Source organism: Thermobia domestica, chromosome 10 (assembly GCF_964235325.1).
Source record: "Thermobia domestica chromosome 10, izTheDome1.hap1.1, whole genome shotgun sequence".
NCBI classification, from domain to species: domain Eukaryota; kingdom Metazoa; phylum Arthropoda; class Insecta; order Zygentoma; family Lepismatidae; genus Thermobia; species Thermobia domestica.
The window spans coordinates 197,516,558-197,542,599 of NC_137463.1; the positions used below are offsets into that span (position 1 = coordinate 197,516,558).

General features: G+C 33.9%; 1 protein-coding gene across 1 annotated transcript in view; it reads left to right on the forward strand.

The window, feature by feature from the left end:
• The window catches only part of LOC145661729 (trypsin-1-like), a 157,672-nt gene that overhangs the window by 40,699 nt on the left and 90,931 nt on the right, over positions 1-26,042 (forward strand). The window contains exon 4 of the mRNA XM_081727064.1: positions 9,441-9,580. Within this exon, the coding sequence (XP_081583190.1) occupies positions 9,441-9,580 (140 nt within the window). The remainder of the gene's footprint in view (positions 1-9,440; positions 9,581-26,042) is intronic.

Below are 26,042 nucleotides of genomic sequence, written 5' to 3' on the forward strand. Positions count from 1 at the left end.
AACAATTAAAATGTATATGTAAAAGAAAATAGTATTTTATAACAATGGGGACTGTGATAAAAAACCAGTAGGTTTACCAACTTCCAAATATTTATTGTTAGGCTAAAAGTAAAATAGTATATAGTGTACACACGGTGGGCAGTAACAAAATTTTACAAAAAGGCCGGGTAGTCTATATGTAGGCAAATAGTAATCTGTGTCTATAAAAACACCAAAAATAACATTTTGGTCACAAAAACAGTACTCTTTGATTGTACAACGTGTGATATATACTACACTGCCCATGGCTTGAGAGAATAAAAAAAATACTTATGGTGGCAGTCTAAGTGTTAACAAAATCAAATTTTCCGTTTGAGTAATATCTATTATGATACATAGGAAACAAATTTCCTAATTTGAATGATTGGCTATTTTTACAAACAAATTGACAATCAGAATTTTCAGAAATATATACCTAACTCCTAAATACCATTTCTAAATTTTAGTTTGACGATTTGTAGAATCTAAGCGAATCGCTGCGCAAAATTTGAAGGCGTGTGCTATTGTATCAATGACTTATTCAAGAAAAGAAACAATTGTGCACATTCTTGTAATCATTTATTATAGTAAAAGATCATAATATTTTATTTTGTAGCACTACAATCTAAAGCTCTTAACGTCTTAAATCAAAGTTGAAACTAAAACTTCGATTACGTAAGAAAATATAAAGTGTTAATTACATATTGCTAATGACATTTTTAATAAAATTATTCAAGTAAAATTCCTGTTATAAGAATTATATACTGTAGTCTCAGAGAACATTAGTAAATTTCATTTTCCGACTATTAATACATTAAAGGATAGGCCAACAATCGACTTACAAAATTTAAGAAGAATGTACAAATGTAATTTTTACTTATAAAAGGAGAATTGAACTCGTATTCAATCATGTAACCACACGTTTTAGTACCTTCTAATTAACAAATTCAGTTAATGAATTTAAGCGAAAGACTTTAATAATAGCATAAGTAATCAATGAGGATGTGTCCATAAATACATACTTACCGCAATTCCAAAATCTTTCGTTCAAATTTTTCACAGCATTATCAGTAATAACATCTTTAAACAAAATGAAATATCTAGATATGAGATATTCGTATTTACAATGTCCATCTATTTATTTAAGTAGAGATTCGGTTCGGTTCGTGGGTTAGCATTATATAACAAAACTCTCTTGAAAATTATAACTATTCTACGAGCACCAAGAGTGTAGTTTTGATACACAATCTGCAGTATCTTCCTAAAACAGACAGGATTGCTTTTCAATATATTTATGCAGTATTCAATGTTAGGTAAAGTGTAGTTCGAAAATTAGGTAAATCACAATAACTTAAATAAATTCAGATCACCGGGACCTTAGCTTCTATAGCCGCTTACATTTAGGTTAGGCTATAATGTCTCTTGTAATGTAACATATCATTTTCGCTTGTATAATACGTCGTATACCCGGCCATAGAGATCGCTATATGGTAGGATTGAATATCAATGCTAAATTCAGTTGGAAGTTACCTTGAGTGTAAAAGTTTAGTCACCACTGCAGATTCATTCTTTGGGTCATATACACTAACAGTAGAATGAGGGTCGAACTGGTGTTCCAGTAGATCAAGAGTTATGACGTGATCGACACGGTCGTCCCTAAAATTTCAAATAGAATTTTTACTCGCGTAATTTTTTTCACAAAATAGATGTAAAATCATCGCTTTTGTCCCAAAACAAAATAAATTAACAGGAAATGATACACAATTAGTTGCATTATACGAATATAGTGCCATGTTTGAGATATATTCAACCAAACTTAAAAAAAATGACACTCGTTTTCAATTTTAAATCTGAATAACTCCATAATTACCAATAATTCTAACGACATTGTAGTAACAAAAAATGTATAGCTTACCATGAACTATAAAACGGAAGCACTATATTTTCTGTACTATTTTATATTGGGTAATTATATAGTTTTATAAAAGACATGGTGTGGTGACTTCGTAGCTGTCATTTGAAGGTATGTTACAGACCCACTACTTGTGTCATTACATAAAAGTTGAAGATACTCTACTACTGCAGATTTAATGTTTAGTTCACGTAGTTAATACTGCAGGATAGGAAAAGTGGCATTCTAATAGAATGAAAGTTATGACAGCATGAATATAGAACTCACTCGTGACTAAGCGGTTAGTGTAAGCGCCTTTGACGTTGGAGACCCGGGTTCGATTCCTGGCTCGAGTTCATGTTGTTCGGATTCCCCGTTAATCAGTAGGTCCCATCTCATATAGCCTCGCTGCTGAAAGGGAAATTAAACTAAAAACCAACTAAATTCATAAATATTGGCGCTTGTAAATTTTCTAGTAAAATATTTAATACAATATAACGTCCACAGAAAGAAGATATAATCGTATTCTTTGCATCAAAATGAAACAGTTAATTGCATTGATACAAAATTAATTCGTAATGTCCAGAATCCCTTTATATAATATTATCTATAAATTTGGGAAACTATTTTAAGAATTAATAATTATATAAGAAATGCGAGTGTTGGAATAATTTAATTTTTACAGAATGAAGTTTTATAATACTTCAGTTAGCAATACTGTTTTGCATTGTAATAATTTGCATCTAAAATCTCTGACAAACTTATAATGGAAACATTACATTTCATTTTGTCAGAAACTAAGTTTAGTCTTACTTTCCCGTGACAACTCTCTCGAACAATTAAATCCTGGTCAGCTTATTAGTAGAAATTAGTAACGTAAGGGCAGTCAAACATTATTGGATTGTTTCTTTAATGTAAAGAGTCATCTAGTGAATTATCCTTTACGCAATGCAGTTGGTTATGAAAGCAATACACAATTTAAATACAGACCAGATACCCGTGATACTGTTATAATCAAGATACTTCAGGGGGAATATGATTCACCGAAAGATATTGTGATCATTCTTGAATTTCATAGAGAGAAATACAGTGAATGGAAGATTGGAGACACGTTTCATGGATCAGAATGAATTGGAGCTTTGATCGAAGATTTTTTTGACTCTCAGGAATTCCCAGATGAAGTTGATATTCAAAACGCCATACATGACATAATGGCTTGATACGTATATCAGATAACATACGTAGCAGGTCAGAAAATTCTCAATGAAGCTTACGAAGAAGTATCACCGGAAACTGAATTTAATTCTTGGTTTACTAATAACAGTATGTATTCGACTATGAGTATTGGAATCTTGTAATGGAATTAGAGGTTCTGTTGCTGATTCTTGTATGTGCTCACAGAGAGGGAAATTTTGAACTTTTTTCTTGCAGCCGTGTAATATATCGGACGTTCTCTTTCTTTGCGTGTGACCACTATTATTGTCCCAGATAGCCTCATATCGACATGAAAGAAATGAAACAAACACCAAAATTTGTCCTTAATGAGTTCAACGTCGGGAGGTTCCTTGCCAATAGATCTAAGAAAACTTTCTCTTCGATTGCAATCGATCAAGGCAATGAAGAGCTAGACAAGATATTAAAGGGAACAGGGGAAGTAATTGACATAACTCAAGATCTAATTGTTCTTGTGAACTAGTCTATGTTTGCTGCTGAAGTAAATAAGCAACTTGAGGTCATTTAAATTTCTTCCAGGTATAGAAATCAATGAAATTTTATGGGTGTGAGTACTTTCATCATGATGAAGTGGCAAAAATACAATATTTTTTATCTGATGTGAAGTGCATTAGAATGGAAACATATTTCTCGAGTTCGGTAATGAACTAATAATCTCCAAAGGGACGTTGGTGAAGACAAAGAATCAGTTTCAAACATTTTGGTTAAAGGTAAACAAAATATGATGCCTCCGTCAATGAACTTATCGTTAGAAGAAGAAAATTGTTTGACACCGAACACACAAAATACCTTTTGCTGTTCAAAACAGTAAAAGCGTAAGCGGGTACAAGAAAAACAAGTGAGAATATTAAGAGCAAATTTTTGTCTTTTGGGACAAATGTACATAACTACACAATCAAGAAAATATAATATGGATGATATTTTTGCTCATTAATTTGAAGAATACCGTACATATTTAACATGTACCTTAGCAAGGCGTATCGTTCCAAGAAATCTGATGTTCTTTGGTGCGTCCAGAATAAGGTTCACGCCAATTAAGCAACCAATTTCATTTCAGCCGAACCTTTAAATTATTATACTATTATTTGAGATGGTAAAGCTTTAATTCAATTTCTGACTTTTACGGAACGGTATTATAATATTTGAAGCTACATTTATGTGTGTTTCTTGAGGCAAATTGAAATTGAAATGAGGAAAACATTTTCATTACATGTTGTGCGTGACACTTACTATGAAATATCGTTCAAAAAACGGAAAATGTGAAAATCTAGATCATGGAATGAGAGAGAAGGTAGGCCCAAAGTGAGGATACCCAAAGATTGGCCAATATTTTTGTTCATTCCAAAACAAACAGGAAATATTGAAATATCTAAGAGACGAATCTGTTTCAAACCTTAAAAAAGTAGAAAGTGATTTCTTCATAACTGAAGACGATAAAATTTTTAATGTTAGGAATGGAAATAATATAACAGAAAGATGCAAACATAAAGAAGCTGATTTCATTACATGTGCTGCATTCATTGAGTGAAGAAGCAAGGACTACACTAGTGCAAATCATGTATTTCGATGTTGTTTCATGTATCATTTTAACAGCTTTTTCGCGGTGACTCAGAGGTAGAACGATCACCTATGATGATTGGGGTCCCGGGTCGATCCCAGTCCAAGCCAAGTTAACTTTGTTGTGGACAAACACCTTGTGCGTGGGTTTCCTCGGTGTTCTCCCGTTTCCTCCCACTTTTTTTCATTCCACCATTTCATTAATTACTCATCATCACCATCTCCTTTTTCTACCCGGCATAAGCGTCAAACGTAAAAGTCAAAGATTTCATTTTTTTAACAGCTTCTTACAAATTCCAGAAGGCTGTCAACTGTTGATACATTTCGTAGCAGGAAATAAGTAAAAAATAATTGACGTAGAGAAGATCGCTGCAGACCTTGGGACCCTTTGAAGTCGTGATATGCCACTATGGTACGCTCTCACTCGACGTGACTGAACCTCTTCAATATGAGGAAACTAGAATAGTCGAGTACTTAAAGCATAGAAGAGTCCTGAGTCACGAACTAAAGCATTGGTAAACATGTATATTCCTTTCACTTTCATGCATTTTAACGCACCCGAATTCAAATCTGATTAACTGACTCTTTTTATAAATGTGTATGGGAATCAGGAAAAAGGCAACATAAATGGTCTACGACAATATAACTACACATAGGAAAAAGATAGATTCGTATTCTTTGCACCAAAGTAAAACAAGTTTAATGCATTTATACAAGAATTTATAATATCCAGAATGTCATTAACTATAAATTTTTGAGACCGTTTTCGGAGTTATGCGAATGTTGACAAAAGTTTATGTTTCCAGAATGAAGTTTCCTAATATTCCATTAGCAATACGTTTTTGCATTGTTATCATTTGCAAATTATGGAAACATTTAATTTTCATTTGGGGGAAAAACTAAGTTTAATGTTACTTTTCCGTTAGAACATTAGCAAACTACCGCAATAGTAAAATAAGTGATAACTCTTACAGTTTATGAGGTAAGGTCAATCATTTATGTTTACAGGAACATTGCAAAATGAACTACAACTTAATAATTTCTTCAGGAAGCCGCATGATTTTGGACACTTCTTCTCGCATCTAGATACGACTATGTTTTCGCAGGTATTAGCATCAATGGGAACATTGATCCATATTGGTAGGAGTCTATTTTCTACTTTCTCACACCCACATTTACAAGGATCTGGAACCATGATTATGGTCATGTGCCAGAATCACAAATACTTGCTTACTAATAGGATACATGCAATGATACAGAAAAGATTTTTGTTTTGTGGCAGGATATTGCTTCCCTTAATCAAAAGTGGTCATACTGATGACGTCATAAATTTCTATTCAGACATTCTAATTAGGACATTATTAAGTAGGTGAACTAAAGACTAAATTTGCAGTGGTAAAGCATCCCCAACTCTGATTAATTGACACAAGTAGGGGTCTCTAACACAACTCAAAATTACAGCTATGAAGCCACTACACCATGTCTTATATAAAACTACACAATTAACTCATATGAAATGATACAGAAAATACATTGGTAAAGTTTTATGGACTGTGATAAGATCTACAATCTTCGTTACTACAATATATTTAGAATTCTTGATAATTACAGAAATATTCGTATTTAAAATTAAAAACTGGTGACAAGAGAAATACTTTTAGCAAGTTTGCTTAAAAATAACTCAAGCATGGAACCATATACTGCAACTAATTTTGGATAATTTGCGGTAAATTTACTTTAGTTTGGGACAGAAACGGTGGGTTTACCACTATTTGTTGGGGAGTTACTCACGTTCAAAAATTATATTGGAAATTTAACTAGCGGTCATGTTAAAGCGTCATAACTTTTGATATACTAGAAAACCAGTTTGGCCCTCTTCTATTATTTGTGTATATGAGCCAGACAATGGATCTGCAGTGATGACCAAACGTTTGGAATCACTGTAACTCCCAATTAATGATTCATAGCTACTAATACTCTGAACATGTTAATCATAAAGTAATGTGCATATCCATTGTTTTGAAAAATATGGCTAACTATGGTTTAAATCAATGCATTTAGTATTTCATCATTTCTATTACATATTAACATTTACTGTCAAATTTGAAATTCAGTTTACTTCCATATCACTAGTTAAACACCTCTCTCCTATCTGGCGTTAAACTATGGGTTTGAACTTCTTTCTGCCCCTCCTCTCCTCAAGATTACCATTTAAGATTGATCCCTATTATATTTTTTACATATGCATTTGCACTATTTATCAATATATGGCTATATAATCTTCATTTGTCATCACAATATTCAGTCATTTTGCTCAAAGACTTCTTGGTAATGGTATTAGTTTAACTTCTGATCCCTTCGTATTCAAAATAGGCTTAAGTAGTGTCCAAGGGTACAATCAACTCTCATGTTGCTTTTTAGAATCTTCGAGCATCGACTGGCATTCTTCTCACTGAATATTCAATTATAGAGGTGATTAACACAACACATTATTGTGTCATCTGTTACATAATCTATTTACCAGATTGTTCAAAATCGGATATTGAAAAACTAATCTTCGACTGTAGTGATGGCTATTTTTTGCAATAAACATTGTAGAAAATACTTATAAGATAATGTTTGACGGAATTCGTTCCCGTTTGAAGCCTTCCTTTTAAGGAAAGGTCAACAATCAGAGAGCTATGAGATGTCTATTTGCATATTAAATGTAGTTTGAAGGAAGATTAACAATGTTCTCAATGAGTTGATTACAATCGTTAAAATTCAGAATATTTCGTTTGTCTCAATATAACATAGTGCTCAATTGACAATTTTATACCCAAATTAAATAAATTTGTATTTTGTATATAGAAATTTAGTTGATATTTAATCCTTTTACTTTTATAGCGTGGAAACTGTGATGATAAGAAAAAGAGACTGAACTCTATTTTCACTCAAAAATGTTTTCAATATCTTCTTTGCCCTGCTTAATTTAGCAATAAGCTTGACATCCGTCTTCGGGAAATACAACACTCCTAATTCAATTAAGAGTTTTTGTGTACTTTGTTATTTCTCTTGTAAGGCTTTTTACTGATATATAACAAATAATACAATTTTCATATTTCAAATATTTCTCTGTCTCACTTCTTCTCAATACGAAATTATCATTCTAATGGATATCCATATATGCAGCATCGTTTGTTTCCCTGATACTAAAAGTTGCCGTTACCTTCCAGCCTATTTATAATTTAAAACTCTCGTGATGATTTAAATGGAACATACACTGTATTGTTGTAATTTAATTACAAGTAGTATATGGCTAGTGATACATCAGTAGGAAGATACAAAAACATTTTGTTCTATATACATATATGAATAAACATTTCTTCAATCCAAATTAAAAGAAAAGTTTATATTAGAAAGGAATTATATACTTTGCAGAGCCACAGAAATTAGCTTATGTGTAGTCTCTCCTTAAAATTACACATTAGAATTTACACGATATTTGCTCGATTATCTCAATTCCCCTACCACTGATACATGTGTTACATCTTGGCGAAACGCAAGCTCTACATAAATTATAGCTTCTAATTTTATAGTTATTTAGGGCTATGTCTGTTAAAATGTACTATGTAGTGCTGTCTTACTGGTACCATGGTATTAGGACTTACTGAGGAAATAGATTAATATCAATTTCCTGGTTCAGTACAAATTGTGAAATCAGTTTCGTTGTACAATTTACAAAGAAATGTTTTTTCTGCCGTTCATCACATGAAACTTAAGAAATTGTACTTTCCATTTATTGAGTAGTTTACACTACGAGGTAATCAATTCATATTATCAAAATTGAGTGATTGTGATAAAATGTAATATTTGTACGTACATTTAAGTAACGGAAATAATTAAACCATCTTCAGAAAGAATAAAGATTATTTACAAAATTTGTACGTAAAACATTTAACCCTGATAGAAACTTCAGATAGAGATCATACATATGAAAATCATCCGAAAAGGAAAAAATAGACGACTTTAGTTCTTTTCTTTCTAAACAAACCCCACTCCCAGATACATTTTTAAGCTCAGACGTATTGTTACAAAATGAAGGAGCTGTCATAAGATTGCTTAAGATGTAAGTTTGTGGAAAAACTGCAAATCGTTTGATTTGTTATTCACACAACAGAAGCGTTTGCAATTTTTTCACCCGAAGATAGATGAGACTAAGTGTTCACATAATCTGATAAGCCATTTGTAGCAAATGGTGGGCAGAGAATTAGGAAAGCAGAAAGTGTACATTATTTTCAGTGGAGAAAGAACACAAAACATTCCTACAATATTAGGATACTGTCAGTAGCTTATGATTCGTTAAGGAAAATGCAAGTGTTACACGAGACAGTGCAAAGGAATCAACAGACAAAGACTGAAGTGCAGAGGTTAACAAAAATGTTATGTGTGGAAAGCAGTCAACCAGCATGACTGTATGCTATGCCCAGAGACAACACTCAAGTAATTAAGGTAGATTTTAAACGTAATGAACAATTAGAAAACAGATATATTTATTTCGATCTTAGCGAAGAATTGTTTATGCTGTTAGATGAGGTTAAAAGTTATAACATAAATAATTTGTATGAAGTTAGTAAATAACATAAATCTAATTAAGCTTCAATATTTATTAGAATGGAAATCTTAATATGCTTTTATTCTGACGATAAAATTTAATCATATTACAAATACAAAAATGTTTTTCTTTCCATATTTTTCTAAGGCGATGTACCATACTATGTGAAGCTGCAAGTTTATGTAAATTCCACACATTATGCTGGTTGTGGTGGGAGCATTATTAACGAATACTTTGTCCTAACAGCAGCACATTGTATTAAAACACTAACAACGAGAGGAGTAAATGTAAGTACATAGTTGGTATATCCTTAGAGTTCTAGGATCATATAAAGCAAGAGAGAGCTATTATCTTTGAAGTGTGGGTTTTAAGGTTGACAAGAATATGTAATTATTCATATTTAGTAATATTCACATTTCGTGCCATGACTATATTTACTGGAGTGTCGCTTAAACTAATATGATAGTTATCGTATAATTTAGACATTGACTTATATATATAGTAATCCAATACTATCAATAATTCAAAATGTCTTGTTGAATATATATGTAATTCAATAATTCTGAATTGTTGTACTTTCTTTTAATTATTTTGGCCATTTTGCAGACGAACATATATGCTTTTCTCTCTGTATAAACACTAATTTTTATAAGCATAAATAGACCGCACGGATAAACACATTACTGCGAAACTGTTCACTATTATAACAAAGGATATTTTCAATTGGCCCACTATGTAGAGTTGCTCTTTGTAGAGGATATGCGACTAAATATCTCTGAAAATATCCATGACAGTAAAGAGAAGTGTCACCTGTAGATACTCGAGGAAGAGATCCATATAAATCAACAGAAATAAAAGAATGGGGTCTTTTAGGGAGGAATGAAATCATACGTTTATATATAGATTGATAGTTATGCTTAATTCTCTTACATTGCTCAAATGATTGATTTGGTTTATGATTTGTGTTCGTAGTGATTTCTAATATAAGGGTTTATTAACTAATGAGTATACATTCAAATATCCAAAATGACCGATATCATCATGATACGCTTTTAATACACGAGGTACCAATATCGGTGGAATACAAATTTTCTTTCTGTTTTTATATCTGAAATCTTTAATCAGTAATACGTCTTAGACATTTGATACATTGTATTCCAATTATGAGGACAATCACAGCTCTTAGGGCAAGATGATAAATGATGTATGATTTTAGCATAAACCGAAAAATATTTTAAAAATTATATTTCATATGTTTTCTTGTAAGAATAGAAAAGATTGCAAATGACATGTTGGAAAACATTTTACTCTGTTCACAGGCCTATTCTGTTTTCTTTATCATGTAGGCTCTATGTAAAACATTTTTAGTGTTACCTCGAAAACATTTTCTCTCTCAACTAGGGGTAAAAAGTGCGGGGGACGCCGCCCAACCTGGAAAAAAGTATGTAAGGCGTCTCCCCCAGTTTCTAAAAAAAATACATTGGGCAAAGATAATCAGGGGCAGCGTCGTGACGTCATCCTCTACCTACCGTCTCCCCACCTTTTCAGATCCCCTTTTACCACTGCTCTCAACTTTGAAAACATATTACATTACATTCAACACAATATTTCTATTACAATTTGTGAAAATTTTCCTTACTTTCTTTTCCTACTAACGTTCTAAAAATGCACATCCTGTCAGTGGCGTATTTACGATTTTGTTTCGTGGAGGGAATGTTTGCTAACTTTTTTCCTGGAAATGTGAAAATTGTGCAGGATATTTCATTTACTTTAATATAGTAAAACAAATTTCGGTGGGGCTTAAGCCCGGAAAGCTTATTTAACGCCACTGCTTCCTGTACTTCATTAAATGTTCTCCAAACACATTTTAAAAAATATTTCCGGCAAATATTTGGGATACTTTTCAGATCTAACAAGGAATATGTTTTCTCCAGTAACGGAAGAGTATATTCTGAACACAATGTAAAAATGTTTCTATAATAGACCTATGTCAGAAAATGTTGTTCACTAAAGACACAAAATATTTTCCAAAACACAATGGAAAACATTTTTCTATTCATTTTTAATGTTTTCTTTTATCTGTTTTAAAGTTTTATATTCAAAATTTGATAAAATATTCTAGAACTAATACTAAAATATCATACGAAAATATTTCATTTAAGTTATAGGAGAATATTACCAAAATACCTTTGTAAAAATTAAGTAAACCTTTTTAAAACATTTCTGAAAAATATTTCTTATATTACGAAATATTTCTTTAAAATATTCTAAATGTTTTTATAATATATATTTAATACGTTTTCTCGTAAAAATAGAAGATATTGCAAATAACGTATTAGAAAACATTTTTTAAATATGTGGAGTATATTTCGTTTCATTGTTTCCGTATCACAAATGGAAAACATTTTTAGTATCATTTCCAAAATGTTTCCCTTCTCAACAGTGAAAACATATTAAATTAGATCCAAAACAATATTTCTAATATATTTTGTGAATATTTTCCTGGATTTACTTTCCGGCAAGCATTCTCAAAATGTATTCCAGGTAAATTTTAAAATGTTTTACAAACATTTTTGGGAAAATATTTTCGGGAAATATTCGGAATACATTGGAGAAACCAGCATGGAAATGTCCAGAAAAGGCAAATCTTTTGGAAACCAAAGAAAATATTTTCTTTTGATTGAGGAAATATTCCTTGCTATGTGGGTAGATTTCGCGGTCGCTGAGGTCAGTGGAGAAACTCTGATCGCGTTAAGTTACAAATTCACCACACTCGGCAGCGGGCCCGGTAACAGTGCGGGATACTGAGACATGTAAGAATAATCCAAAATGATTGCTACTAGTGCCAAATACATAGTTTTCATGGTCGCTTAGACCAATGGTGATACCTCTATTAGCGATGACTTTCAAATTCAGCTACCACTGTAAGGGACCGGTGGTTACAGGCACGTGAAAATAATCCGAAATGACCGACATCAGTGTCAAATCCATAGTTACCGCGGTCGCTGAGATGAACGGTGATACTCCCACAGGTGTTGACTTCCAAATACAGCCCATATTGGCTGTGCACTAGAAATGTTTTTTCTTTAATTCGAACCAGGGCGTCTCAGGAGACATTTACCGGGATATGTAAAAGTTGTAGAAAATGACCGACATTTTTGTTTTAGTTGTTCAGTTTGTTTAGAAAGATATTTTATCTGATCTACGAGCTGAATGAATTTTCATTTTTTACCTGATAAAGAAACGCTATCAAAGACAGAAAGAGACAAAAACGAATGAAAAATGTACACTATATTCTCATTATGGTAAACAACGTACTCAGTGTTTACCCGGATAATAGCCAGTGATCGCTTAGCATCAAAACTATCACCACCTTTTTAAGTTCTCTGACATAGTGAAAGAAAAATCCTCATAAATTGGATGTAAGCAAGACAGAACTTGAATAAATGGAAACATACTAAGCGTTATCGTCATAGCTGAGGGGCTCCAAGATGAGAGAGCCTTTGGAATTTTGTCTGCGATGTTTGTGTGTGCATGTCCCTATCGTTATAGCTTACTAGAAGAACGAGATAAATTAATATAAAACATAATAATGGGAACTAGTTAATCATGTTACTGAGAAACGTTCGGTAGAATAGAGTTCTTCAGGCATGTTGTTTCAATACATTTGTTGTCCATGAGTATGGGTTCGATCCCCAAAACTACGATTTACTTTTGTTTTACGTTCTGCAGCTATGTCCGAATATCTGTACTTTATCAATTCTAAATAGTGTATACATTCAAAATAAGAGTAATTATGGCGGCATTTATTTGAATATATTTTTAAAATTAAAAACGAACCAAATCAACATGCAAGGATAAAAACTATTACCGGTACTAAATATTATCAATAACAGTCACTACGAAGGACTAAAACGAACAGATGAGCTTCTAACGACGAGACATACAACTTTGGCTATAATATATTAAGAACCACTTTGCTCTATAGTTAAAAATTAACTTGAAACCATGTCGAAAGTAAATATTCTTGCAACGCTGCACGCAAGCTTATTCGACAATAATATGTGTAGCACTGCTCCTGACTTTTAAGTATAAATAAGATCGACCCCATCTCATGTAATATGGACTTTGCGGTGGACAAACACCACATGCGTGGATTTTCTGGAAGCGGAAGAGAAAATTGGACATCTGCCTAATCTTTAAAGAATGTTCGTTAGACTGACTCCGCATTGATATTTTTATTCGCTGAAATGACAACTTTACAGTCAAGATGAACATTTATTATTATAATGGTAACCAAAAAAGTTCTGTCGTTTTTTCTCCACCACATTCGAACATCGATATGTCACCTACGACGTATAACCATATCCAAAAGAATTAACGCGTGCTCTATAACTTACATTTCTTCCGCAATAACTTTGTTTTCGTTATGTATCATCCTTTCTTTTGTTGTTCGTTGGAGAAAAAAGTTAGTAAGTAATATTTCTTCAAAATTTTATGAAAAATGGTTGTAAGTAAAGATCACATAAGCAGAAAGTAGAAATGAATACCAACTTTCGTCACTTACCAACATTGAATGAACAAAGAAATGACAGCACAGGCTTGAACTTTGAAACTGAGATTTTACAATATTTCTGTCTTCAATTTAATTCATATAACACTGCAAAGTTATTAAATGCTATTTAACGCAGGATTTTAGTTGCAATATAATAATTATTATTAGAAGACCAGAACCAGCAATGCGTATTGAAGATTAATCTATACTTTAGATAGCATGAAAAAATATAAACAGTATAACCTAAGTGTGTGGTCGAGTGCGTTGCGAGGCGAGTTATTAAATTACATGACTTTTACGCGGCAGTTCGAATAAATCTCAATCTTATCATTTTCAAAAAGAAATATTAAAAAAAATCACGTATCACATTAGGACACGCTTTATGTTTGGCAATTTTTATTATGATACTCTATACTATGAGCTTTAATTAAAACTGAGAAGACACTCATTAATCATTACTCAGTAAGTTTTCAATACATTCAATGCTTAACCGTGCCTTTTGTGAACGTTATCACATATGAGCTCGTTTCAATATTACGATGATCAAAGATGCTATTATGTGTGGTAAGAAATTGCGCTTCCAGAAGCCTCAAGTTCACGCGCTATAATATAGCATTTCTACATTACGCACCTTTTTCAACTATATACAATACGTTTTTTTACTATTTAACATGAGACAGATCCCTCTTCGAAATGTTTGCTCCATTGGATACCGAATCACTGATGATGCTTTCATTATCAAATATGTAGTTTCGTTTAATATAGAATTGCATACGTCAAAACAGTTGAAAACTTTATCATTCTCTTAACTTTACTCGAATTTGGACCCAAACGGATTTAAGAGGGTGCTCTTGCAACCCCTCAGTTTTTCAATAAATGTAATTTTAGTAATTATATTAATTTTACTTTTGAAAATCTGTAACCAATACTTTTTTTAAATTTACAAATTCCGTAACTTATACGTAATCATTGTTGAACACAATTTTCATTTTTACACAATGAGAAAAGTAACTTTCAAGGTTCCATCTCTCGTGTCTCTACAGCCAGTCATGTTTTTTTAATGAATGGCAAATTACGACTTTCATCAACAAAGGGAAGCTGTTCTACTAACTCCGATATCAATTTCCTTCTGACTATTAATTGCTATGAAGAGTAACAGAAAATATTATGTCGGAAATTATCTAGGTCGTAATTAATGCATAGGAAGATTGGACATGTTATTAGTCGGATAACCAAAACAGCGTTTATCAATTACAACAAATATATTCCAAAAGATTTCTAACTTGATTTAAATGCATATGTCACAATAACTATGTAAGAGAAACCATGATATCTTAAAGGGAAGATTAGAAGTCAGGAAACCTTGACTTAAAGTTTAGCGCCTTTCCTCTATTCCATGGTGCCTTCGTTAAGATCCACTAGAGAAAAATATATTGTACTTCCTATGTCTAGGAAAAAGACATTGTAATAGGTTGGGTGTAACATTCTTGAACGAACGACTACAGCCATATAAAAGCAGAAATTACGAGTGCACTATCACTTTTTTCTCCTTACTTCTTTTTCAAATCAATAGTAAACATAAGTAAAGGTGCACATAGTTTTATTTTATGTTATTATTCAATACACTATTTCGCAACTTAGGCAATGTTATAATGTTTTTGTTCTTTCTATTCTCTCTTCATTTTCAATGTTTACAAGGGAAAAGCGGGCTTTGGTAAATGAACCTCGGAACAATCTTTCGCGAGGTAGTAATGCACATTTAAAGTGTTAATATTACAAATTCGGAGAGCGTCATATCCAGAAATAGATTAGAAAAAAAGTATTAAAATTTTAACTCACTGGATATATGATACAACGCTATATTAAATAACGGCAAGGTAGAGTAAGGAGCAACTACATCTCACGTGCAAAGGGTCCCGAGTTCGACTTCCGCTCAAGTATTTCTTTCATTTTTGCTATAACCATGAAAGTAGCCATTTGAAACTACAAGTAAAATATTATTGAAGCATATTATGATTATAATGGTTAAACCAAAAATATATCCAAATCAGTTGTGTAACCTTGCAATGTTCCTTCTTAACTAACAACAAAAAGTAACCTATTCCGTAAATATATTGATGTCACGAGTTATATTATGGTTACCACAGTCGTTGTGTAAAATGTTTTTGACGCTTCGTGTATATATATATATAGGCATAGTGTGCGAGTTACAAACAGGATAGGGGAGATCCCTATTTGGTAATACTGGATGTATGATATAACCAGAGGTGTCATTTTAGACTACAAAAGCAAACAAAAGCTATGGTAGTTGTAGCCAGGGGTGTCATTTAGGTTTGCAAGAGGGGGCAATTGCCCCCTCCAGGTGTTTCAGGAATACATATACTGTAATCAGTTACCTACTAAAATACTAGCACAAAACATAAAAATCTTATGTCGGTGTTGCACAAAGTCTAAAATGACGCTAATGGTGGTAGCATACATCCTTTATTACCAAAGGGGATTTCCCCTCATCCTCTTGTAATTCACACACTATTAGCAGATATTGGCACAAAGCGTGAAGAATATTTTTACACAATGACGGTGGTAACTATAGTATAACTCGTGATATCAATATATTTACGGCACAGGTTACATTTTGCTGCTAATGAACATATAACATTGCAAGGTTTTGCAACTGGTTTGAACATTTCTATTATGTTATGATTTATAATCATATGGTGAATTAATATTGTATTTGAAGTTACAAATGGTTACTTTATTGGTGAAAGCGAAAAAATGAATCAAGGGAGAATCGAACCTGGAACCTTTTCACGTGAAGTTTCGATATCCCTCACTTTTTTCACGCCGTCACTTGGTAACTTAACTCGTCGTATCATATATGCGGCGAGTGGGAAATTTTAACACGTATTTCTCCGCTATTTCTATGTATTGCTCTCTGCTAGTTTGTAATATTACCACTTTAAGTGTGCATTACTACCTAGCGAAAGATATCTACCAAAGTCTGGTTTCCCCTAGTTACATCTATTTCAGACTTTAAAGTAAGTAATACAAGGAAAAGAGTTATAAGAGTGCCAGCGTGACGTTTCTCCGTGCAATGAAGAATATACGGGATTTTAAATTGAAAGGTCGTTAGTTCGGATCCTATCATGGTATAATTTTGAAAGCGCATTGTGCTTCACTGCTTTCACTTTTCTCAGTTATTCTTTTTTACTTTTGGTGAAATCGCACTTAATAAATAATAATAATAAGAATAGGAATAGTAGCTCCTGGCATTACTATTATTCGCGTGAGAGAACACAATCCTCTTTATTGTTTTAATTCTTCAATCACTTAAAATGAGACTTCTGTATCAAAAGCACATTGTGAAATGTGTTACATTTGTATGCTAAGTTGCATTAGATATCTGTACGTCTAGCAGATTCTCCAGTTTCGCAATACCGCTGTATCCATTGTTGACCAGTCTTTGCAAAGCAGTAGCTAGGGGACTGGAGCTGGATGATTGCCCGGGCGCTAATACCAAGAGGGCGATGAACGAGCAAGAAGGAAACAGAAGGGTTGGAAATGAGTAAAGGACGCGTCGTTCCGAAAATATATTTGCGCCCTATTAAACCAATATTGTTGTCGATGTGCAAAGAAATAGATTTATTAAAACTTTCCTGCTCGTTTTGCTCGAAACCCAGACGTTAACCCGAGAAAGCTAACGTGTCGTAAATTTTACGAGCGAGTTGTATTATTTTGATGTTCACTCCCCTCGCTCGGCGAAAATGGACTCGTTCGCTGAGTTCCGTTCTCTACTAAACCTGCATTATTGGGCAGTACTTACTTTGCTCAGTTTCCGGCTGTATTTCTATATGAACTCGTTAGCCGCTCGTAAGATTTACGATACGTTAGGAATAACGCTTGGATTTTTGTACATTGTTTACTATTATTTTCTACTTCTAGAGTGAACTTACAGATACATTTTAGTGAAAGTACTGGTTTTATTTTATAGTATTTATTCAAGGAAAGTTAAAAAATGAATCGAACGCGTATTGATGGCAGTGACCTTATCCAGACTTATAATGCAACGAAAGGAGACGTTGATGCACTATATCAAATGGGTGATCAGATGTCGTGCAGACGTAAGACCAAACGATGGCCCTTGTGTGTCTTCTTTGGGATGATAAACATAACCCTGGTTAATGCATACGTAATTTATGTTCAAAACGTTGTGAAAATGGGTCAAAAGCCTCTTTCTACAAGAAAATTCGCCATGAAAACTCACAGCAGTCTTATTGAGCGATGGCTCCAAGAATGGGTTCAATACTCAAATTTGCTACGAAAACTCCGGCAACCCATTGCTGATATCCTGAAAATACCTGTGCCATAGAAGAATGTTGTCCAGTCCAAAAATCAGCCTCGCACAATTTGTGGGATTTGCCCATCAGCCAAGAGGAGAATGACGTCAATGTATTGGTGCCGCTGCAACAGGCCGATCTGTTGAGAACATCGTGGGAAATGCTGTGTGTACAGCGCGGAAAGAGTTTGAACAACCAAACTGGCTGCAAAAATGTTCACTAATATATATTCTTACCAACTGTTGTTATTAAAGTCCGAGTTTATAAAGGGATATGTATGTAGTTAAGTTTTTGTAACTAGTCGTAAATTTTACGATACGTTAGCTTTAACGTAACTTTTTGAACACGTTAGCTTTCCAGGGTTAAGAGTCGCAATAAGTTTTTACTTTTTACTTAAAGTAAGTTATTATATATGATTTGTTACTGGCGATGTGATATATAAGGTGCTGAGTAATTACTTATATTGTACGCAAAAGCATTCCCAAAATCAGAAAAAGTCAAAGTCTGAAATACGTGTTCAGGGTCTTCATGGTGATCGCACTTCTTCACACTTCTTTACCCAATCGGATTAATCACGACGGTGAAAATGAAGCTATGAAAATGAGAGGTGTGAAGAGATACACGTATTTGTTTGCGCGGAAATATTACGATTGAATTAAAACAAGGGGAATAATAACATTTTCGAAATTGATTCATCTGTAGAATAGCGATTTAAGGGATCACAACCAGGGACGTACGCAGGGGATGGAGCCTGGTGGTCCAAACCCCCAAAATATGCGACTTTTGTATGCATTTAGAATAATTTAGGAGCAATTTTAGGAATTTTAATATAAAATACCCTATATTGAGTTTGAATTCCCGAAATAAATTTCTGCGTACTCTACTGGTCACAACATAAAGAATTTCGTGTTTTCGAAACACTGATCACTGCGAGTAATTTTCATTCCGTTTGCGTATGAAATGCTTCTAATCTCAAAGAATTTATTGGAATCATTTCTGCTACAACTCCTTGAGTCACCAGGACAGTTTTTGTACATATTCATCTAGTTGTGTGATATTTTTATCTATCTACAAACATACACATCATATACATATATGTGTGTTTGTGTATTTTTAATATGTTAATTAATAATAAGTAATCTTAAATTGAGAACTTCCATGAAAACTTTCATTCATTAAGAAATAATTACTATAATTTCAAACATATGCAGTAGACAAACTATATGTTGGATTTTAATTACAAACATTAAACATATTGTTAAACTTCATTGATCAATATTGAGTAATTAACAAAGAAGGCTTCTTCTGAATTTCCGTTACATTTCACAAAATATTTGTTATTGCAAAGGAATCGAAATGAACATGCTATTTCTGTGTCCACATACAGAATAAAATTACAGAAGTTTACAATTATTTCTGAAATTGATTGTGTACCATTTCGAATGTTTTAAAAGACTATAGTTTCCAATTATTGAAATTTAATTTTTTATCGATAGTATGAAATGTTGAAAATGATTGAAACAGAGGGAGAAAATCTCATTGAAATCCTCCTACAGTAGGTAAATCGTGTTAGACATGGAATTGGTGGACGCTGGTGGTGGCGTAGGAAATTTCCGGGTATCCTAAGCACAGTGGTGATGTATGAAATAGGGTTCCTGCCATGAGGCTCCAGAAACGAGGTCCTAAAATTTTGAGCATGGGTCTTTTCTATACTACTATTAAACATTGAATCGTTGAAGGAGGGTGGTGGCGTTGGGAAGGTTCGGGTCGTTTCAGCACAGCGGTAAAGTTAGAAATCGGGTCATTACTTCCAAGCCTCAGAAATTTTCCTCCGAAATTTTGGGCAAAGATTCATTCTACTTCTCTTTTAAGCATGAAGTTGTTGAATGCAGATGGTGGCGTTGGAAAGTTTTGGACCCCCTTAGCACATAGGAACTCGGGACCTGAGACTCAGGAATAAGGTCCAAAAATTTGGGCTCGGGCCTCTTCTATTTGCCTATTAAACACGGAGTTGTTGTACTACGGTGGTGACGTTTGAAATATCGGGGTCGATTAAGCAAAGCAGTAATGTCAGAAATCAGGACTTCGAAAGGAAGCCCTGGAAATGGGATCCCGAAATTTTGTGTTCATTTCTCTCATACTCAGCTATGAAGCAACATGTTTCTGGACGCAGGTGGTGGCGTAGGAGAGGTCTTAGTCCCTTGAGCACTGTGGTGATGTCAGAAATCAGATCCGGGTCCCAAACATTTAGATTGTGATGTAAACCTTTGCTGTGGTTCAATCTCAATATTTGATTACTCGAGATAAAACCATCAATACAGCTATAAATATGGTTTTATCTTACGCAATCAGGTATTGAGATTGTGCCACTGGAGTTTTGAAACCAGAAACCGCTTTCGGACATTACCCTGTGCTCAGACGACTAGGATCTTTTCAATGTCACAACCCGCGTCCAACAACTTCATTTTAAAAGATGAATAGGAAGGAGCCGCGTCCAAAAACTTCGGGATCCCATTTCTTTGGTTTGAAGGCTGGGGATAGATTTGCGACTTCACAACTGTGCTCAAGGGATTAAAACCTTTTCAATGCCACGAACTACGTCAAACAACTTCATGTTTAATATGTGAATAGAAGAGACCAGAGTCCATAACGTCAGAACCCCATTCCTTGAACCGCATGGCCTAGGACCGATTTCTAACATTACTACTGTACTCAGGTCGAACACTACCACTCGCGTCCACCAAATTCATGTGTAACAAGGTACCCTGACGTAGGAGTATCAGCTCCAAGCTCTTCTTGGAGCTTTCTTTACTTGTTTAACTCGATTTTCCAGTAACCTAGAACGACAGGGATAAACACACAAATGCATAGGTGGCAGTTAAATTTCAATAGATCTCCCATACGGAATCAAACCCGGGACTCCGTATACCAAAATCGCAAGTGGTAGCCGTAAGACCAGCGGGCAGGACACGAAGTTGGCAGCAGAGTTAGGTTATGTTGTTTCATTTCATTTGGATGTAAAATCCTGAGTTAGTTATCATTTAAGAACTTCGCAGTACTATGTTGGCAGAAGCTGAAAGTTGCTATTGATTTCTGTTCTTCCCTTATTTAATCTTTTTCTCCCATTACTTTTGAATAAAATTTTAAAGAAATATTAGTTACTAACTTCTCCCAGGAACACTCAAAGAAAAAGTATGGGTAACGAAACAAAGTTCTTGCGGAAAAATATGTTACACTATAAAGACAATTTTTCTTTCTAGCTCAATTGTACATGGAGGATTTAAAATAGTCCCCATCAGCATTGACGAAACTCTATCAACGTTCTGGAAGGATATGGATTCCATCGCTGTCGAACTTGGTGGCTCGTGCGACGAAAAGGGCACGAAGTACATTTTGCACCTATACTAAAGATTTGAACTGGCGTCCTCTAGGGTGATTGTCCAAGGAACAGTCCTACTAAGTTAATTACGATGTATTTCGGATCAGTACGTTTAATGAACACTATAGAATTTGCAACCGAACCACGTGGAAAGAAACGGTGCATTAAACTTTTGGCATGACCCTAGATGTGTCTCGGAACTCAACAGTTTCGAGTATTTCGTTTGAACACCAAGTTTGGTATTCAGTTTGAAAGTGACTTAATGAATCTCTCAAGCATTCTCTATATATTCCAATAGTTCTGAAAAATATAAAAGAATAACGTTATTTCCATATTACTGATGGACTTCTGGGAACGGAACTTTATAATGTTAGATTCTTTCCTTACTATGTTTAATATTTTTTATCTGTGGTAACATTTCTTTCTCTTCTTCTGTGTCCTTTTCTCTCTCTGTCTCACTTCTGTATCTTTAATAGATTCTATTGGTTCCAATTTTCCATTGATATGTGTTTAAGATTCTCAATACATCAATTATGATTCTCGTCTAGTCTCGTATTTATTCTTTCACTTTATAAATACTAAAATATGTATATTTTGAAATTAGAATTGTGCTCAAGTTGTTGATGATTTTAATATGAGAGAGAGGAAACAAGGGACAGCGATAGTTTATCTACCAGACACGATTATGGGATAAGAAGAGGTATATTGGATGTCCTAGCTGCACGGTGCTTTCTGTCACATTTTTATTTTTATAAGTTCAGTATAGGTTCGGTGTGTATGTGTTGAGTAATTCACCATGAATAGAATTAAAAAGAAATGTTTTTGTAACGATGAAACAAGAACGTGAAATGTGAAACCTTTTTTAACAAACTGTTGAGATTTCAGATTCGACAATCTTTATACTTTCGGTTACCGATTACCTCGAAACCCGGTAATCACAATTCTCCCAACATAGGGAACTTATATTTTAAAAGAATGACGTTCTCAGCAAAATGCAGAAGTCTTCTACTCTGAGAAAAAAGAAGGAAAGAAATGTTTCATTTGCTGTTCTATTAGTCGTGTAGTAGCTCTGGGTCTGTGGTAAAAGTATTAATAGAAATAAGGACAGTGAATTATGAATATTTTGTAGAACATTCCACTTTTATATTACAGGAGTTTTATCTTCCGGTTTGTTTAGTTGTGAAAAATTATAGAGTATATTGCTATCCTGTGTAAAGTACGTGCACTGTCGCTAATTTGTGATAACAATCAGAAACAGAAATAAAAGATAAATTACAGTAATGATTTTCTCTTAATAGCTTTCTATTAAGGGGGAAATATAATTACTTTTATTTTAGCAAATTTCTTGCCTTTAAATGCGTGTTCAGGTTCATCCTCTTCCACGTTATCCTTGAGTTCGGAAATGGAAGAACATATGTAGATTTTGATATTGATTCCAGTATATTTCTAGCATAAATTCTAGTATCTGGGCCTGTACGATATGTCGATATATCGATATAGTCAACATTGATATTAACACATATCAACGTTTGATATCGCAAATATCGCACTGACATCGGTATATCAACATCCTAAATTTTCGATATGGATCTTTGAGAAAGCGAGGTACAGGGGGCACCTAGAACTTGCAATGGAAGAAGAAATAAAACTTAATTTTTACAATAATGTGTTCTAAAAACAATTTCTTTACTACCTCAAATTATAATGTAAATAAATTCACTTGCAAATTTGCATTATTATATACTGTAATTTTTTAGAAGATTAAAATTTCTCTTCCCGAAAAAAGAAAAAAGCACCTGTCGAAAACAAGTGCTTCCAATTTTGACCTAGAATTTATCGTAAGAAAGTATTTTTGTTCGTCTCTCTAAGTGATTTTCATTCCTTTTGGCCTTTAGGTCCCTCATTGAAACAAGATGCACACATGATCGCTATATGCTAACATGATCTTTCGTAGGGTCAGAGATTAGGAAAGTAAACTATTTTTAAACAACAACAATAATAATAATAATAATAATAATAATAATAATAATAATAATAATAATAATAATAATAATAATTATTATTATTATTATTATTATTATTATTATTATTATTATTATTATTATTATTATTATTATTATTATTATTATTGTAAGAATTAGCTTTACAACTAGCGTTCTATTTCTTTACCTTCCATGAGAGGCCCGCTAGTCAGCTAACCCACTGGTGTTCCTTTATCTGTGTTTGTTTCTTTCCGTTTCGTGTCAATGTTTGTATGTGTTGTTTTTAGGCTTTTTATATTAAACCTTTACATCATCTAACTTTTTCTTTTCTTCAGAGATTTTTTTTTGGAAATAGGGGAGAAACTGTTTTTCTCTTATCTCTAGTTTCTACCATTCAACTTGCTTGAGCTGCTTAAGTAAGATCATTATGTAAGTTTTGTATCATTCATTGCCCTCACGATAATAAAATGGTAATTCTTCACAATTTATTTATTTGCAGTGAATCGCATGTATTAATGCACTTTTCGAGTCGTGTATACATTAACCGTTACCACACGTTAACATTTTGACTGTCAAAAACGTATTCTCGTACGACTTGAGAATATTCTGATAGTCACATCCGGACGTTGTGGAGGTTGAATGATGAAGAGATTCAAAACGTAGTCTCATCGGTGAAGCAAACACACTTCAAAAAATCATTGTCCCCTTCAAAAAGTGTCATCATTTCTGAAGCAATTTGTTCACGTTTTGGGAAAAACATCTGATTGTAACACCTGACCAATTAGTGCTTTATACAAACATAATTTAAGCCATGAATGGTTCTTCGTGATTATAACACTTATTATCGCAAATCTTCCGTAAACAGCGTGAGCACGGATGTGGCATTAACTTTCAGTATGTCTTTATAAAATACCAGTATTCTAAATCATGATTTATGAAAAAAAAAACGTTTTTGATTGTAGCCATATGCAATATATTTCCCATAAATAATGTACTAAATACTATAATGTGCAATACGATGATAATACAAAAATATTCAAAATGATTAAACCAATTTGCATCGCGGGTATGAAACCATGGTAACTGTTAATAGCATGCCTTCTCCGAGATATGAACAATTCTTGAGTTTCGAATTTTCAACAGTAACTACGATATTGTAAGGAATTTCAAGTAGATTTTCTGGTCAAAGTTACCTTTGCATTTCAGATATCTTTGGTATAAATATAACAACAATCCGTGCAAAGGCATTTTTCAACGCTTTATCTGGCTATACCATTCGTTTCGATGGTAGCCAGACCATGAATTTGAATATCCTCAAATGAACAATGTTACTTAATTTCAGAAATATGTGCAAAGAACATTGTTTAGTATAAATGCAGTGTCTTTTATCTATACATTACTTTTGAAAATTTTGTATGTATATGTATGTATGTATGTATACATATACGCATGTGCAAAACTTAGGAATAAGGCTAGTTGCATGATTTATTGCACTCAGACAATGGTGATTCAGCCATATATTGTTGGAATGTGGAATTGTAAATGGATACAGTCCGAAAACACTGGAAGAGAATGCATAGAATAGGCAACAGAGACGAAAATGCATGGACATGGGAAAATTTGGAAATAGACCAATGTGTTTTTTCGAGGGTTAAGCGTAAGATACAGGACATCAATAGTGTGTGTGATCGCCCCGCACTGCTACACATGCACCGCAACATGATTGCATGCTGAGAATGAAATTATCAAGAAGTGACTGGCGAATGTTTTGCCATTCCTGTACAAGTGCCTGCGAAGCTCAGGAATGGATCTTGGAGCCATTTGACGACGTTCGATTCGCCTGCTAAGCATGTCCCACGCGTGCTCGATGGTATTCAAGTCCGGTGAGCAACTGGGCCAACCGAATCGCCTGATATCCTGGTGCTCAAGGTACTCATCCACTATGGCAGCTTGATAGGGACGTACAGCATCATCCATTAGAACGAAATGAGGACCTACTGCGCCCCGAAACAGACGAACGTATTGGTCCAAGATGTCACTTCGATACACTGCACCAGTGACGGTACGACGTGTGAAGACATGCAGAGGTGTACGTCACCAAAGGATGATCCCATCACATACCATAATAGCGCCTCCCCTGTACTGATCTACAGCAGTCATGTTAGCTGGAATGAACCGTGTTCCTGGTTCTCTCCGCATGAACACACATCGAGAATCACTGGTGATACTGAACCTGGATTCATCTGTGAACAGGACATGATGTCATCGTTCCGGGGTCCATGAGTAATGTGCTCTGGACCAATTCAACCAAACTCATTTTTGCTGTGGGATTAATGGAACACATATTGCTGATCTTCTGGCATACAAGTGTCCCTCCGCTAACCGTCTTTACCCTGTATATCTTGATGCTGACGTACCTGTAGCAGCTACAAGGTTCCTAGAGAGATCTGAGGCGGTGCTGTGTTTCTTGCGCCTGGCAGTTAGACGTAAGTAACG